At 46.7% G+C, this 14,175-nt stretch overlaps 7 protein-coding genes across 7 annotated transcripts; 3 read left to right on the forward strand and 4 right to left on the reverse strand.

Annotated features, from left to right (window-relative positions):
• Positions 1–25: 25 nt before the first annotated feature.
• V1513DRAFT_399982 (Tubulin/FtsZ, GTPase domain-containing protein) lies at positions 26–2,068 on the reverse strand. The gene is made up of 9 exons (XM_066895472.1): positions 1,942–2,068; positions 1,760–1,886; positions 1,657–1,706; positions 1,514–1,601; positions 1,396–1,467; positions 1,139–1,337; positions 785–1,089; positions 326–735; positions 26–275 (listed from the first exon to the last, which is right to left on the reverse strand). The coding sequence occupies exons 1-9, from the start codon at positions 1,975–1,977 to the stop codon at positions 225–227; spliced, it is 1,338 nt and encodes a 445-aa protein (XP_066753484.1). The 5' UTR covers positions 1,978–2,068; the 3' UTR covers positions 26–224.
• A 108-nt stretch (positions 2,069–2,176) lies between these two features.
• Positions 2,177–3,389, forward strand: V1513DRAFT_444932 (Tim17/Tim22/Tim23/Pmp24 family-domain-containing protein). The gene is made up of 4 exons (XM_066898035.1): positions 2,177–2,550; positions 2,603–2,672; positions 2,738–2,942; positions 2,998–3,389. The coding sequence occupies exons 1-4, from the start codon at positions 2,463–2,465 to the stop codon at positions 3,256–3,258; spliced, it is 624 nt and encodes a 207-aa protein (XP_066753485.1). The 5' UTR covers positions 2,177–2,462; the 3' UTR covers positions 3,259–3,389.
• Positions 3,390–3,516: 127 nt separating this feature from the next.
• On the forward strand, positions 3,517–4,695 carry V1513DRAFT_444935 (NADP-dependent oxidoreductase domain-containing protein). Its single transcript, XM_066898036.1, has 2 exons — positions 3,517–4,184; positions 4,257–4,695. The coding sequence occupies exons 1-2, from the start codon at positions 3,604–3,606 to the stop codon at positions 4,633–4,635; spliced, it is 960 nt and encodes a 319-aa protein (XP_066753486.1). The 5' UTR covers positions 3,517–3,603; the 3' UTR covers positions 4,636–4,695.
• Positions 4,608–5,865, reverse strand: V1513DRAFT_444937 (ERG2/sigma1 receptor-like protein). Its single transcript, XM_066898037.1, has 6 exons — positions 5,753–5,865; positions 5,556–5,683; positions 5,332–5,472; positions 5,097–5,258; positions 4,941–5,034; positions 4,608–4,869 (listed from the first exon to the last, which is right to left on the reverse strand). The coding sequence occupies exons 2-6, from the start codon at positions 5,676–5,678 to the stop codon at positions 4,736–4,738; spliced, it is 654 nt and encodes a 217-aa protein (XP_066753487.1). The 5' UTR covers positions 5,679–5,683; positions 5,753–5,865; the 3' UTR covers positions 4,608–4,735.
• A 757-nt stretch (positions 5,866–6,622) lies between these two features.
• Positions 6,623–9,187, reverse strand: V1513DRAFT_458605 (uncharacterized protein; the record flags this gene model as incomplete). Its single annotated transcript, XM_066899706.1, has 4 exons — positions 6,623–8,613; positions 8,663–8,715; positions 8,774–8,937; positions 9,023–9,187. The coding sequence occupies 4 exons, from the start codon at positions 9,185–9,187 to the stop codon at positions 6,623–6,625; spliced, it is 2,373 nt and encodes a 790-aa protein (XP_066753488.1).
• Positions 9,188–11,018: 1,831 nt separating this feature from the next.
• On the reverse strand, positions 11,019–12,640 carry V1513DRAFT_444952 (ubiquitin-conjugating enzyme/RWD-like protein). The gene is made up of 3 exons (XM_066898038.1): positions 12,398–12,640; positions 12,263–12,342; positions 11,019–12,213 (listed from the first exon to the last, which is right to left on the reverse strand). The coding sequence occupies exons 1-3, from the start codon at positions 12,422–12,424 to the stop codon at positions 11,493–11,495; spliced, it is 828 nt and encodes a 275-aa protein (XP_066753489.1). The 5' UTR covers positions 12,425–12,640; the 3' UTR covers positions 11,019–11,492.
• Positions 12,641–12,680: 40 nt separating this feature from the next.
• V1513DRAFT_444954 (HIT-like domain-containing protein) lies at positions 12,681–14,102 on the forward strand. The gene is made up of 4 exons (XM_066898039.1): positions 12,681–12,915; positions 12,994–13,247; positions 13,306–13,418; positions 13,487–14,102. The coding sequence occupies exons 1-4, from the start codon at positions 12,828–12,830 to the stop codon at positions 13,995–13,997; spliced, it is 966 nt and encodes a 321-aa protein (XP_066753490.1). The 5' UTR covers positions 12,681–12,827; the 3' UTR covers positions 13,998–14,102.
• Positions 14,103–14,175: the final 73 nt, after the last annotated feature.

Here is a 14,175-nt window from a genome sequence, read left to right on the forward strand (position 1 = left end):
AAAAATAGATCCTTTTGCGTTTATTAGGCTCATTTTTCATAGCATTCTATGCAATTGTAGTTAGATGACTCTTTTCGAGACATGTTATTTGTGACTGCGCTCAGCTTTCTGATGCCAACAATCATTCCCAACTAGTTGGGCCAATTTGTCTAAATTTGTCACAGTCTCAATAAACGATATGTTCTATGATAAAACGAACGACAGTATTAGCATTTCTATCAGACCTAGAATTCATCTTCCTCCAAGGTATTGTTATTATCAGTAACGGCACTGTACTGCAAGAAGTTAGCCAGCTGCCAACACAATACAAATCAATACCACTTACGTCTTTCTCAAGGGCAGCTAAGTCCTCTCTTGCCTCATGGAACTCTCCCTCTTCCATGCCCTCGCCCACATACCAATGCACAAACGCCCTTTTCTTAAACATCAAGTCGAATTTCCAACCCAACCTCGCCCATGCATCCGCAATAGCAGTGGTATTAGCCAGTAGACAGCACGATCTATCCACAGCACCCAGATCCCCATCAGGCACAGTAAAAGGCTTGTGATTATTAATTCCGAGTTTAAACCCCGTAGGACACCAATCAACAAAGTTGACAACACCGCGCTGCCGAAGTGATGCAATTGCGGCATTGCACTCACTTGCGGTCACGTCACCTCGGTAGAGCATAGCTACAGCCATGTATTTGCTGAATTGAGAGTTACATTTTACCATCTGGTTTTCTGGTTCAAAACCTAAAGGATTGTTAGTCTCCGTCACTCTCGTATATAAGTCAAGGCGTACACTGCGCTGTTAGATCATTCACACGGAGCATCTCATGCTGCACAGCCTGCCTCGAATATATTGGCGCATATGAAGCCAGTGGGTAATGAAGTCTCGGAAATGGCACAAGATTCGTCTGGAACTCATTCAAGTCGACGTTGAGCATTCCATCAAATCGTATCGACGACGTAATGGACGAAGCTACTTGGGCAATGAGACGATTTAGATTCTCATACGATGGACGCGGAATATCCAATCGGCGCTGACAAATATCGTATACAGCTTCATTATCGACCAGAAATGAGCAGTCAGTGTTCTGAATTGTTCTATAGCTTATTAGTAGCGCGTAACGAGGACTCGTCGGACTAGGCATACCCATGAGTCGCTAATACAGCATTATACGGTTCCACGACAGCAGTAGAAACCCGCGGCGCAGGATATACCGCAAACTCCAACTTTGATCTCTTTGGAAATTCAGCTGCGATGTGTTCCAGGAGCAGTGCACCAAATCCTGAGCCGGTACCACCGCCGAATGAGTGAAATACCAAAAATCCTTGAACGCTAGAGCACGCTTCTGCAATGTTTGCGTAAGCTATATAGTAATGTGCCGAACAATCGATAGGTTGGCATACCAGTGATGCGTCGAACACGCTCCCTGACTTTGTCAATAACTTGCCTACCCATGGTATAGAATCCACGAGCATCTAATCAGGGTTAATTATTGCGAGTGAGAAACGACTAATTACACACAATTATTAGCAGCATCTTCTTCACCACTAATAAGCTGCTCAGGATGGAATAGACCGTGCAAGGGGCCAGATCGTACTTGATCGATTGTCTACGCTATAACTTAGCTATCAGATCTAGACAGCATGTAGACAGGGGATTCATACTCCACTATCTAGATCAACAAATACCGACCGTGGTACGTACTTCCCTCTACCTGATATGGTACCTTAGTTAGCTATTTCCAAACACATTCTAAAGTTGTGATACCGGTCTCCGCGAAGAAGGTCTCTAAACCTGGTGTGTGTTGTGCTCCTTCATTTAAATATCCAGTTGGTTGCAAGCCATGCTCGAGAAGGTACAATTCCCACGCTGCGTTTCCGAGCTGAACCCCAGCCTTCAAACTTTCTGTTAGGTTGGAGTACGGACGATGTCATTAAAATAGAACTAACCTGGCCTATATGTAAATGAACGACTTCTCCTCTCATTTTTTCTAATGGAAACTGTATTGAAAGTAAGTGTCTTGCAGAGGCGTGTGAATGATCGGAGTACGCGATGTTTTGCCGGTCAGATGCCCAGGCCAATAACAAAGCAACCACCGAGGAGGCATCGAGAGCAGCCACGATGACGTCATCCACATCCCACTTTCGCGTGGCTGTTTGCGGGGCACGCACTGCCGTCAAGGTCCCTGTGCACATCGAACCTCAATGCTCTTAGTCTACATGACACGATCACATGAACTTGCTCGGTTCGACGCCAGACGTTCAGTTTCGGTCAAGATTCTTCGTTAGTGATATCAGTTTTGTGGCCCCTGGTCTCGTGGACGCTCGTGAAGACCGCGATATCCGACTCCCGAGGGCTCTTTATATTCGAGCCTGAATCGTTTCCAGAACATACGTCAGCACAGCCAAACAAATTACCCCGATTTTCGATTCAGAGACAGTCGTTGTGCCAGTTGAAAAATTTAGCAATAATGGATAGGGCAATAGATACTCTACAGCAGGTCATTCTGGATCCTAAATATCACGATATCTTAGGAATTCTAAAGGGCCTTCGAAATGGTACGTTGCAGTTTTTTGACAGATTTGAATGACAGCTAACGCGCGTGGTCAGGCGCAATATATGGAAGTAAAGTGCGCTTTGCGCATGCTTTGGTCATGACATTCCTCTTCAGGAACGGATCGTAAGTACACATATCTTCGATATTTCAAATTTGGTTACGTATTAAAACCTGACGCGGCTCTGTAGATTCAAGGACAAGATGGTATTGATAATCAAGGCAACAAGAGAGCATGCACGAAATCTCGCGACATTTGTATTCATTTATAAATCTACGCTTTACGTGCTTAAATCCACGAATGGAAAGGAGCAAGATATAGACACTTTCATAGCCGGTCTACTAGGTGGCTATGTTGTTTTCGGCCGAGGAGGAAAGTCGTCTGTGAATCAGCAGGTCTGTATTCCGGTCTTCAGTGTCTCAAGCCGTGACTAACACACGCTAATAACAGATCGTCCTGTACGTCTTCTCACGAGTGGTTCTTGGCCTCGCCAAGCTCACTGTCAAGAAGAAATTGATACCATCCCTCCATGAGGATGTTGGCAACAAAGTCTGGCCGGCGTTTGCTGCAGTGTGCTGGGGCCTGGTCATGTACATGTTCCGTACCGACCCGGATGTGTTACAACCCAGCATGAAGACTAGTATGGATTATATTTATCTAGACTCGAATAGATGGGATAGCTTGCGAAACTTGGTGTGGCATAATGAGTAAAATAGAAATATTTGGCCTAGATGAGTGTTTGAGGTTCAGGTGCATTGGAGTTTCCAATTGAATAAATTTTGGGATTTGCATTATGTACGATATGTGCCTTTTTGTATATTTCAATTATTATATTTGCGCAGTATTTACTTAAGTTGGTGTCTGGACGTTTGTTGAGGGATGTGAAGTTGTCCGTGTCGGAACATCCCGATAGTAGCTCGGCTCTCCATTATCAAGGCTCTCCATTATCAAGCCGCATAGACCCTGCGACTTTTTCCCGAGAAATCTTGTATAACATCGATATGGCCCTTAAACTACTCGAATTGCAATAGTAGTATAAGCCCCTCACGACGCACTATGCCTGTCGATTTAATTCTGGGCACCAACAACGTCGGGCCCCACGGCAAAATCAAGACCACCGCGGACATGAGCGCCATATTGGACCTGTACCATTCCCTGGGGAACAAATATCTCGACACAGCATATCTCTATCCCGCCGGCCACCACGGCGAGTCCGAGACATTCCTTGGCGACTTGGAAGTTACGAAAGACGGGAACTTCGTAATTGATACCAAAGTGCGAAGTTTCGAAGATGGTGCCCACGCAGCGGACCAGATCTACAAATCCGTTGACGAGCAACTGAAACGGCTCAAAGTCGACAAGGTCCGCACGCTATATCTGCACGCGCCAGATCGCACTGTTTCGTTCGAGGAATCGCATAAAGCCATGAACGAGCTGTACAAGCAAGGTAAATTCGAGAGATTCGGTATCTCAAATTACCAGCCGGACGAGATCCTGGGATTTGTCGAGCGCGCGAAGAAGTACGGTTGGATCGCGCCCAGTTCTTATGAAGGCCTCTATAATATTTTTAGTCGTCGTGCTGAGACGGAATTGATTCCAATATTCAGGGAGCACAATATTGATTTTTACGCCTACTCGTAGGTTCCGCCAGCATGATAATATGCTGGAATTTGTTTTTTAAAACGCGAGCGCGCGCTGACAAAGATTAGACCACTTGCATCCGGATTCTTTTCCAACATAAAGAGAAACGAGTCACCGCCAGCAGGCGGGAACTTCGATCCCACGACGTTCAACGGCCAATTTAACCAAGGCTGGTTCTTCAAGGACGCTCTCTTCGCTGCCGTCGAAGAGCTCCGAACAGTTGGCGAGAAGTACGGTATCCCGAACAATGCTATCGCGCTCCGGTGGCTCCGACATCACTCGCAGCTGACGAACGGGGATGCGATCTTGGTGGGGTATTCGAATATTGGCCAGTTGAAGCAGAATCTGGAGTACCTTGATCAGGGGCCGTTACCGGAGGATATTGTAGAGGTTATTGACAAGATTTGGGACGCTATTGAGGCAGATGCGCCAAAAGCTGCTTTATAGTCCTTGATCATTCAATACAATAGGAGTAAATCAATATAATACATTCAATCTATCATAATGCATTCAATCTATCGCATGCTCTTCCAATATTGTGCGAAATCTAAAACTTGCCCCGAAGCGCACTTTCAATCATCGCCTTGCCGGTAAAATATGTAGTCCGTGCAAACGTCCCAAGATCTAGAGTCGAGAACAGCGTGTCCGCGAGACCAAACGGTAGCATGGCAGGGATCCAACCTATTGTATGCGATTAGCATTGTCATATGGCAGTCATGGTGTGACAGACTAGAATTGGAGCCCAGCCCTACCTTGTGCAAGTTCGAGAGCGAAGCAAGTTGTTGGCATGGAATATTGCTGCACGGAGCCGCGTTTGAGGATATGCAAATCACCAGGCTCATAAATCTACGAACCATCAGCACACTTTAGTCAGGAAAAACTAGCGGAAATCAAAACAATGGACTAACGATAGGGTCAGGATCACCGAGGTCATGGACCCACTGTGCGCCTTTGAGAATGTAGAAGTAGTCGTTCGCGGGATGCACGCCGGTATGTCCTTCAGTACCAATAGCCGTCCCAAAAAATATAAGGTACTCTGAGATTGAAGCGTGTTGTATGAACATTGAACCCTGTGCACGCCAGTTAGCTGTCTCGTTCACGAGTCTGGCTAACGAGAAAGTGGGGGAAAGAACAGGAGAATACCATTGCGTTACCGGCATTATTAAACATCCAATCGTCGCTGTTATACGGATTTATATTATCCCCATACACATTTCTCAGTCTGCCATTAATTTCGTAAAAAAGCGCAGTCGTATTTCCGGGCGGCACGGTCGCGAGGGAATCCTACATCGAATTAACAACAGCCACCCAGAAATGACATGAAACCGAAACTTCAATCTCGGACCACAAAACAGGAAAGAGCTCACTTTGACGATGCCATGCAAAACTTCAGGGTCAAATATGTATAAAGTGGGAAGAACGTATTTATCGAGGTAATAATAAGCAGACAACACAACACCGAGGATAATCGATAATTTGAAGTAGTTCATGTTTGCTGCAAGCAACCTCAATTAGCATTCCCTTCCGTCCCACTGACCAGCTGACTTTCCAAAATCAAACATACATTGCTGCGACGCAGGGGCCGAGATTTATGGATCTCGTGCTTTCGTGTTGACAGCCTCGGAGATATATAGTGAAAGGTGAACTCGGGTCCTCGGGCGCAGTTCGTATTTTTAGTTTTGTTCGCTTAGTGAACTTACGTGGGGCACCGAAATACAGGGCATCCTGGCAAAGTTTAGACTCAAACCGACATTCTCGTCACCGCACAATCCCGATAAAGGGCTCGTGTTCGGGTCTGCCTTAAGTCTGCGATTGCAATCGTTGTTTACTCCTCCTCCAAAGATCCACATACAATCTTTAACACATAATTAATTTAATATTTCGTCCCATCTCTATCGTACTTGTTGGTATGTTTAACAGATTCCGTCCCATCTCAACTTATCTCGTCATTCTTGTCGCCGGCCAAATATATTCCATCCCACATCTAACTATCCCACCATCCCAATGCCAAAAGCCCAAATGTAAAATTAATGAAACAATCAATCAATGTCATAATTATAAAAGAGCACCTAAGCAGTCCACACTTGCTCATCAAATACAACAAGCATTAACATCACGCCATAATAGCGCATCCGGTCGCAAGCATTCTCACTCTCCAATAGCGATGGTCATCCAATCAAAGGGTATATGATTCCAAACAAGCAGATACACAAAAATAAATGCAATAAAAGGTGCAATGATGGAAATTGCACAACAAAAAAGAAGATAGTATGTGATGACTGAATAATGAACGAGCGACAATAATCATATACAATAAAAAAATTGCCTTGCCAACTCTTCTAAAATCAAAATGCAAATATCTCTTGAAGCAAAGTTTTTTATCCTCAAGAATGAAAACTCATTATGGTGGAAAGGCAATTGGCCAAACCAAAATCTAGAATAAAATGAACACAATTCCTCCTACACCAGCGCACACGACGGCCAAAAATGTGACAAACACGACAGCTTGGTGCCAAAATCCCGGCATATTATGACGTCTCAGGAACGCGACCAGGCCAGCTAAGGCGATACCCTCGGCAAAGACAATGCCGATGGACGCAAGCATCGAGACATATACCGGGACGGCGAGAAATTCGGTTGCTGCGCTAGTCTGACCGCCAAAGAGAATGCCGTCGAGAATGCTGACGAGGGTGAGTGAGATGCTGAATGAGAGAGCGTAAAACATTGTTAGTGCACGGTCGACGCTGATTGAATCGCCGATGTTGACGCCAAGGAGAGTGTGTTGGTGACTATCTGCATCCTGCAAATTCAACTCGAGATCCTGCTCAGAGTTGATTGGAGAGTGTAAATCAGACTCTGCATTCGCAAGAAGCGACTCCCTCTCCTGATCATCAGCTTGCCGTCTGGCCGCGGGCACATCACTAAATTCATGACTGGAATGCACCTTCTTTGATACCTTATTCCAGATCCCCGTCGACCAATCCGTAAGTTTGTCAACAGACAACTTATTCAACAAGTTACGTGACTCTCCAGCATCAACGTAAAATGTCCCGTCATCCTCTTCAGGATGATCAAACTCGTTCCAATACCGTGCCTCGTCGTCATGAACAATCGTCAACCGGCGAGGCGTCTTCGCAGCTCTGCCCTTAGCCGCCCGAGCAATCGCTTCTGCCCGTTCAGCAGCCTTGGCTTCCTTCGCAGCCTTTGGATCCATTGCGGTTTCAGGCACTACCGCTGGTTTGGAAGAAAGTGGTACGGTGGTCGTATTCGGCGCCCAATTCTCGTTCGGCGTCTCGACGCTGCTAGAGCCCTCTACCGTGGCACTGGACGACGACGAAGTAGACGGCGCGAGGCTCGTAGTTTGCGTGCTTGATGTCCGCGACCGCAGTTTAGGCCGCGTGCTAGTCTTCTGCTTTGGGACCTTGTGGATATCTTCTGATATCATATGCGCCCACGGCGGCTGCTGACCAGACAGACCTAGAGATGAGACCGCGTGTGAGAAGTAGCTGAAGCCAGGAACTTCGTAGACTGTGTGCGAACTCTTGAGCTCGGACACCCATTTTGGCTCGTTTCCTTGCCATCGAACTTCGAGAACAGAATACGGGAAGGTCGAATAGTCGTAAGCGTGGCTGGCATCCATCCAGCCACTTTGCGTCAAGACGGGCCTGTACTTCAGCGAGTGATCGAGAGTGGCCCAAACGGTTGGTCCCGACGAACCTATCAGTTCAAATCGCATCCGTTTGACCGCAACAGCGACAGATGGCTTCGCTGCGTGCTTTTGGAGCCAAAAGACCACCGACTTGCCGAGACTATCGAGCTGCTGCAACTCACTGGGAGCGGCGGACGAATTGACGATGCTCTCGATGTACTTCTTCTTGCCAGATAGTACAGCACCGCCGGGAGTACAAAGAACTGCTTCGGAGTTGTCGATTTCGATGTCGGTGATGATCTGGGATACTTCTTCGTGCAGCATCTTTTGACTGTTGATGTTGTTGACTGCGGCTTGGCTGTTGACGTACACGATGCGGGTATCGGATTCGACGTCGTAATCGGTATTCCGGATCAGATTACGGCGGAAGAACGATTCGTTCGGCATGATAGAGAGGTACTTAACCAAAAATGCTTCCAACTCGATGTAATTATCGATATGAACCCAAAACACTGTCGATCCGGACGCCATAGTGCTTGCGACCTCAAAATCGAGATCGCCGTTTGTTAAACTCGTGCGTGAGGGCTGGGAGAAAAATCGGAGTGACGATTGGAAGTATCGGCGAATGGAGTCATAAAGGAAGGAGAGCTCAACGATCGAGGATGTGAAATTACGTTTTACAAAGGACTTGGGGGATTGGACAATGACTGCGTAACGTGTAGAGAGGGAGGTTGTGCCGGACCACTTGTTGTATGTTTTGACGAGTTTCGTGAAGGCTGAGGAAGTTAGCAAAGAAAAAAAAAAGCCGTAGTGAAGCTAACTTACCTATTTTATGAGAACTCACAAAACGTGCGAGCGCCTGAAGACTCTGGTAGATTCTGCAAAGTCAGTTTAGCCATTTGTTTTCACCGTAAAGTGATAGTAGCCTTGACTCACGATTCGATTTCGGCTTCGATTTTAATAACGGGCTTCTGCCGTTGAGCATTCGAAATGGGATACGTTCGCGCGGCATCCTGCTTTGTGATTTCGTCGACGGCTTTGTTGCAGTCGCGAATTCGGCGATCGAGCTCGCCAGCTTTAGACCGGACGAAGACGTTTACCTAAAACAAAACAACATCAGACATTAGCATTCCGAACAACACAGCCAGCCGCGATGTCGCAGATATACAACCAAGGGAGACGCACTCGTTCAAACTGCTCGTTTAAGGCAGAGTAGATTATGTCTTCAGTGCCAGGACGCACACCGGAGCCTATGCAATTTTTGATGAGAGCCTTGAACTCGTCGTAGTCAACGGAGAATGCCTGCCATTCTGGCACAGCGTACTGCGCGAGAACGTGGCCGTATCGCATCGTCGACTCGGTGGGCAATCGGTTTAAGTATTGAGAGTAAGGTGTCTTTAGAGGAGACAAGTGTGAAAGAGAGAAAAGTGGAGGAGAGTTATGGGTGGACTGCCGAATGTTGCACGGGTCGTTGCACGGTCGTTGCTCGGGCGATGGTTTATGCTCGGTCTCGGCTCGCTTCGGACAACAGTGCCCAAAACAAAACAACCCAGTCCAGCCCATTCCAGACCAGCCTGAATATTGTCTTGTCTACAAACTGTAATTATACAGATTAACACAATCTCAGTACCGATTATATAGAATCTACGTAACAAAAAATAAAAAGAAGACTGGGCTTCTATGTTTCCATCTCAGCAACAAATGTCCGTTTCGTAGGAAGTGATACGCATTGGCCTTAGCTACAAACGCTAAGCCGAGAACGGATATTGGGAGATGCCTGATCGGGCCGCGTGCCTGCTAGCTTAAACTCTGTAAATTCCGCTAGGCCTGTCTAGGCATTCCATCTGATTACTCGAAGCACCAGTCAGCTAACGGCATAGCCAACTGTCGCAACCGTGGAAGAAAAGGGGGGAGATTTGTTAAGAAGTTGCATTTATTGATTTGTGTTTAATAAGCGTAGCAGATAGTGTGTAGTCTGCACACTAATTTGTAGATTGATGTTAGTCAGGCGCCCAAGCTCCAGACTCTGGCGAACAGTAATCAGCCGTTTCTTATTTATTAGCCTTGATGCAGACCGCCACTCACTCATTCAAATAACCTTCGCCAGTCTTTTAACAGGTGACCAAATACTTATTGGCATTTATGGCTGCAAATGTAATAAATAATGCAATATTATGACGCAATGGTCAGTCACCGACTCCCCGAGTCACCGATTTACAACTGCATAAGGATCACCCCACCTAGGTAACATGACAATATCGACTATCGTATGAAAGACTGGTTAGCTTTTTTTAGCTGACATCTACTTCGGCCAAGCTGCTGTGCTAGTAAATTGCAGAATGTACGGCGGCGTCGATGATCGCAACTATTCGCAGCGCAACACTTAATAAGATTGCCTCTAGCAAAGTTGGAATAAGGCTGATGTACAAATGCGGCACACGGTCACGCGACGCATTCAATCGCAAATCTAATAAGAGCTTCTATCATTTCATATCGCCATCTCAGATGTTTTACAATAGTATATGAATGCCGTTGCTGCCTTTTAATTGGATCATTGTTTACAATCCTCCGGCAGCAGGTCATCCTGCAGATGTGTGGGTTGCCTGGCCGCCTAGGACAAAGCCATTCCTTATACCTGCCGACGCCACTGATTGTCTGCAGGGCACAATTTGAGTGCAACAATTCGGTAGTTACTGTAGTGTGTATCATTTTTGTATTGATCATCCTGTGAAAAATGCTCGTTATTAAATTTGCTCACTTTTCCACGGCTGACGTTTGGTCTGCTAATCACTTATCGCTAAATGACTTCCCGAGTCAAAACCTTGAAGAGATCGGACAACGTCTGAGCACTTTCGTGTCACCATCCCCAGCTTAATCCGCTGACGCGATATCACGTGCATCGTCTCCTCGTCCTCTGAGATCCCGGCATTATTTATTAATTGTAAGGTCCAGCCAGACAAGCAATGGCACGCCTAGTCAATTTTTGATCTGTCTGTAACTCTGTCTCTCTCGTTTTGCCTCATCAGTCTGTTTGATCAGTGGCTGAATTAATTAAAATTGATTTCGTTAAGTAGAGAGCGCATGACCTTATCCGTCTTTTATTTGTTTGCGACTTTCTAATCGAACCGAGCCGCACGATCACGGGACCGGGACTCCCTCAGCATCGCATCAGATCGTGACTGACGTGATGCTTGCTTATGCAGCTTATTCTTGTTCTGACCCCGCCTGAGACTGTCACACTCGCCTTAGTGGCACCTGCGCCCACTGTTCGAAGACCGAGACCGGAAAGTTGGCCAACCAACGTTGCCATGAAAGGCCACGGGGTTTCCCCGATCCTCAAACTCATTGATTCCTATCGATTATCTAGCCGGTCTGTTGCGCTGTGCTCCGTAATCTTGATGGCCTCATCCTACAGAAAATTCACAGACAGAGACCAGTCGTCGTCCGACGGTCACAATTCGCGTTTCATACGTAAGCCCAGGTTCTAGCTCACCGTAAATATGAGCGACCGTGACTAGGCATCTGCCATTAACGAATTCTATTGAAACTTCATACACTTTCAAAAGAGACAAAACGCCAGTAATACACACAATTATATAAGCCAAACCCAAAGTGCATCCACGACATCAACCGGCACCACGTCTACATCTAGTATCTACTTGCTCGAGCTCGCGACGCGGTTTGCGATAACGCATGCCAGTACCAGCAGAACCGCGCATAATGCTTTGTGGGTTCCGATCCAGCTCTGGCTAGCTCTGGCACCATTTGTTCCCGCGCCCGTGACTTTCGCAGCAGATTTTCCTGATCTCAGATCGGACGTATCGAACACACCCAACGGTCCTCCACCACCACCCAACTCGCTCGCGCGACCACCAGCACCAGCTTCATTCAAAACCCCGTCCGCAAGAGCAGCAACAGCCGCAACACCACCACCCGTCCCTGCCGCAAACGCAGGCGCAGTACTCCGCGCCTTCCTTATCCGCTCAACAATATGCTTCTCATTCTCAGCCGCTTCAGCCGAAAACTCTTCCACAAATTTCCGGTTCTGACGCACATTCCATTCGCGAGACATCTCCGCTAGTTTAATCTTCTCCTCATTTGTGGATCGCAGCGCACCAGTCGTTAACTCGTCTGACGTCATGAAACTTAACAGGCCCGTCAAGATCGTCGACACACTCCAAGCTGGGTTCCACGTCTTTGGGTGGTAATCTGAGATTGAAAGACACAGTCGAGTGTTTGTTTGAAACCGACCTGACGGCGTGATCATCCGTATAGCGGGCGGTTTGTAAGGGTAATCTGGTGGGAATGTTAGCGTCCCATGGTACTGCCCGCCTTCGTAAGGAGTCGACGGCGGCCCAGTTATGAGATAGTGCCATCTACCCGAGTTAACACACGTTCTCCAAATTAAAGCAATGCTGTACTCACATTAGAATATTCTTTTCACTTGGATGCGCGGTAATAAACGGTGGCGGACTCTCTTGCATATGCTTATATTCGCGTGCGAGCTGTACATCTCAGTTAACCAGATCTTATGTTTGTCAGTAACGTATAAAACCATACCCGCTTATTCGCTGCTCTTGTGGCCATTTTAATGAATCCTGCAAACTATCTTGTTTCCGCCGTATGTATTATCAAGCCGTGTCCTCGGACGTCGCTAACCAATCACACCAGTCCAGCAAATAAAACTAATCGTCCACGAAAAAAAAATTTAACAATATTTTTCTCACCGCTACTCGGTAAATCGTTATTTCGACAGGATATTGACGTCCACGATTAATCTACTTGTTGAGTGGCGGCAAGGAGCAAGCTTGGTTGCTCTTCCCAAGGCTTGCTGTTCGCTTTGCGATCTAACAATAATCAGCCGGGTAAGAATCGAACCGCAGGAATTTAAAGTTTCGAAAAATTAGATCCTCGTGGCTCTGCTCCACGCATTGTTCCTCATATCGACTTAAACGAAAATTACCGATTACATTGGATCGGCTAAGCGATCATGGCTACGGATGAAGCGCATGATTTGACAAGCGTCGAATCAGTACAATTGATTCGGAAATTCCAATTTGAAAGGGTACTCAATCACGGTCAGCCCCCTCTTTCGAGTTATTGCTAAATATCTCTTGTACTCAATTGCGCCTAATTTGAAGCTTACATTCGTACAGACACGAGGTCCAAATTGATAAACATCCTGGGCACAATAGACTCCACCCCCGCCATCGTCATCGCCGAAAAAACTGCATTCGCTGCGCACGACGAGACTGCGATCGCAAACCTGCTGAATGTTGACAACGGGATTTCGTCCATGCGGCTGCTTGATCGCAATGATATTTATAGATGGTATATGGCGGTGTTGGTACAAGACCTCGAGGCTTCTCCTGGTGCGAAGGTGTCGTTGATTTGGCCTGCTACTAAGACAGTGAGTCCCCGACAAATGACGGTGGCTGCAGTGAATGGATTATGTTGATAGCCTGTAGCATGTCGAAAAGTATGGGAAGCAGCGACGGAGGATGATACGCGAGACACCGGAGTTGTATCGAAAGATTTTGATCCCGTATATTGAGAAAATGCGAGGAGATCGGATTCAATGGTGCGGGCGACGTTGCCTCCTATTCATCCCACAAACTGTGTTTATATATCATTGGCTAACTCGAAAAGGGTCTACAACATATTGTCCCACAAAGTCGAAGCCGACAGGATCGTCTACGAAAATCCAGATCCACGGGAAGGCTTCATCTTACTCCCCGACTTGAAATGGGACAGAACGACAATGGACTCGATATACCTTGTCGTGATTGTTCATCGGCGCGATATAGCGTCCATTCGCGACCTAAACAAGTCTCATATTGCATGGCTAAAGTCAGTGGACTCGGAAATTATCCAAGCTGTCACGCAAACGTACACCGCCATATCCGCGACGCAGTTACGTGTATACGTGCATTATCTTCCTTCGTATTATCACTTTCACATCCACGTCACGAATGTGGAGCACGATGCTGGCGACGGCGCGGCGGTCGGGAAGGCGATCATGTTGAGTGATCTAATTGCTCGTTTGGAGGAGATGAGCGACGAAGTATATGGGTTTGTGAACAGTACTTTCACGTATTGGTTGGGCGAAAATTCGGAGGTTTGGAAGGATGGGTATGCGAGTGTGATTGATGGAGTGTAGAATTTGATGTAGTGACATTGGTAGGCTCTGAATAGCAAATGATACAGATTCCTTGTACAAGATGCAATAGTTGAGGCTACATATACCAGCCTATAGTTTCCAAAGTATTTCACGCGACTATCGATCAATTGTTAAGTCTCCGACTTACTGTAAATGGTAAGAGTGTGGACGTGGACCT

Source organism: Lipomyces chichibuensis (genome assembly GCF_038497645.1).
Source record: "Lipomyces chichibuensis strain CBS 12929 unplaced genomic scaffold V1513scaffold_16, whole genome shotgun sequence".
NCBI classification, from domain to species: domain Eukaryota; kingdom Fungi; phylum Ascomycota; class Lipomycetes; order Lipomycetales; family Lipomycetaceae; genus Lipomyces; species Lipomyces chichibuensis.

Coding starts and splice junctions, on each gene's coding strand:
- V1513DRAFT_399982 (XM_066895472.1), bottom strand. CDS start 1,977: ATGAGAGGAGAAGTCGTTCATTTACATATAGGCCAG. Junction 1,338..1,395: donor GCGTGTTCGACGCATCACTG/GTATGCCAACCT, acceptor CAAACATTGCAG/AAGCGTGCTCTAGCGTTCAA. Junction 276..325: donor TAGCTGCCCTTGAGAAAGAC/GTAAGTGGTATT, acceptor AACTTCTTGCAG/TACAGTGCCGTTACTGATAA.
- V1513DRAFT_444937 (XM_066898037.1), bottom strand. CDS start 5,678: ATGAACTACTTCAAATTATCGATTATCCTCGGTGTTGTGTTGTCTGCT. Junction 5,259..5,331: donor ATAATGCCGGTAACGCAATG/GTATTCTCCTGT, acceptor TGGCGTGCACAG/GGTTCAATGTTCATACAACA. Junction 4,870..4,940: donor CGCTCTCGAACTTGCACAAG/GTAGGGCTGGGC, acceptor CGCATACAATAG/GTTGGATCCCTGCCATGCTA.
- V1513DRAFT_444952 (XM_066898038.1), bottom strand. CDS start 12,424: ATGGCCACAAGAGCAGCGAATAAGCGG. Junction 12,343..12,397: donor CAAGAGCAGCGAATAAGCGG/GTATGGTTTTAT, acceptor TGAGATGTACAG/CTCGCACGCGAATATAAGCA. Junction 12,214..12,262: donor AGTGAAAAGAATATTCTAAT/GTGAGTACAGCA, acceptor TAACTCGGGTAG/ATGGCACTATCTCATAACTG.
- V1513DRAFT_444935 (XM_066898036.1), top strand. CDS start 3,604: ATGCCTGTCGATTTAATTCTGGGCACCAACAACGTCGGGCCCCACGGC. Junction 4,185..4,256: donor ATTGATTTTTACGCCTACTC/GTAGGTTCCGCC, acceptor GACAAAGATTAG/ACCACTTGCATCCGGATTCT.
- V1513DRAFT_444954 (XM_066898039.1), top strand. CDS start 12,828: ATGGCTACGGATGAAGCGCATGATTTGACAAGCGTCGAATCAGTACAA. Junction 12,916..12,993: donor TGAAAGGGTACTCAATCACG/GTCAGCCCCCTC, acceptor ACATTCGTACAG/ACACGAGGTCCAAATTGATA. Junction 13,419..13,486: donor CGAGGAGATCGGATTCAATG/GTGCGGGCGACG, acceptor TAACTCGAAAAG/GGTCTACAACATATTGTCCC.
- V1513DRAFT_444932 (XM_066898035.1), top strand. CDS start 2,463: ATGGATAGGGCAATAGATACTCTACAGCAGGTCATTCTGGATCCTAAA. Junction 2,551..2,602: donor TCTAAAGGGCCTTCGAAATG/GTACGTTGCAGT, acceptor GCGCGTGGTCAG/GCGCAATATATGGAAGTAAA. Junction 2,673..2,737: donor TTCCTCTTCAGGAACGGATC/GTAAGTACACAT, acceptor GCGGCTCTGTAG/ATTCAAGGACAAGATGGTAT.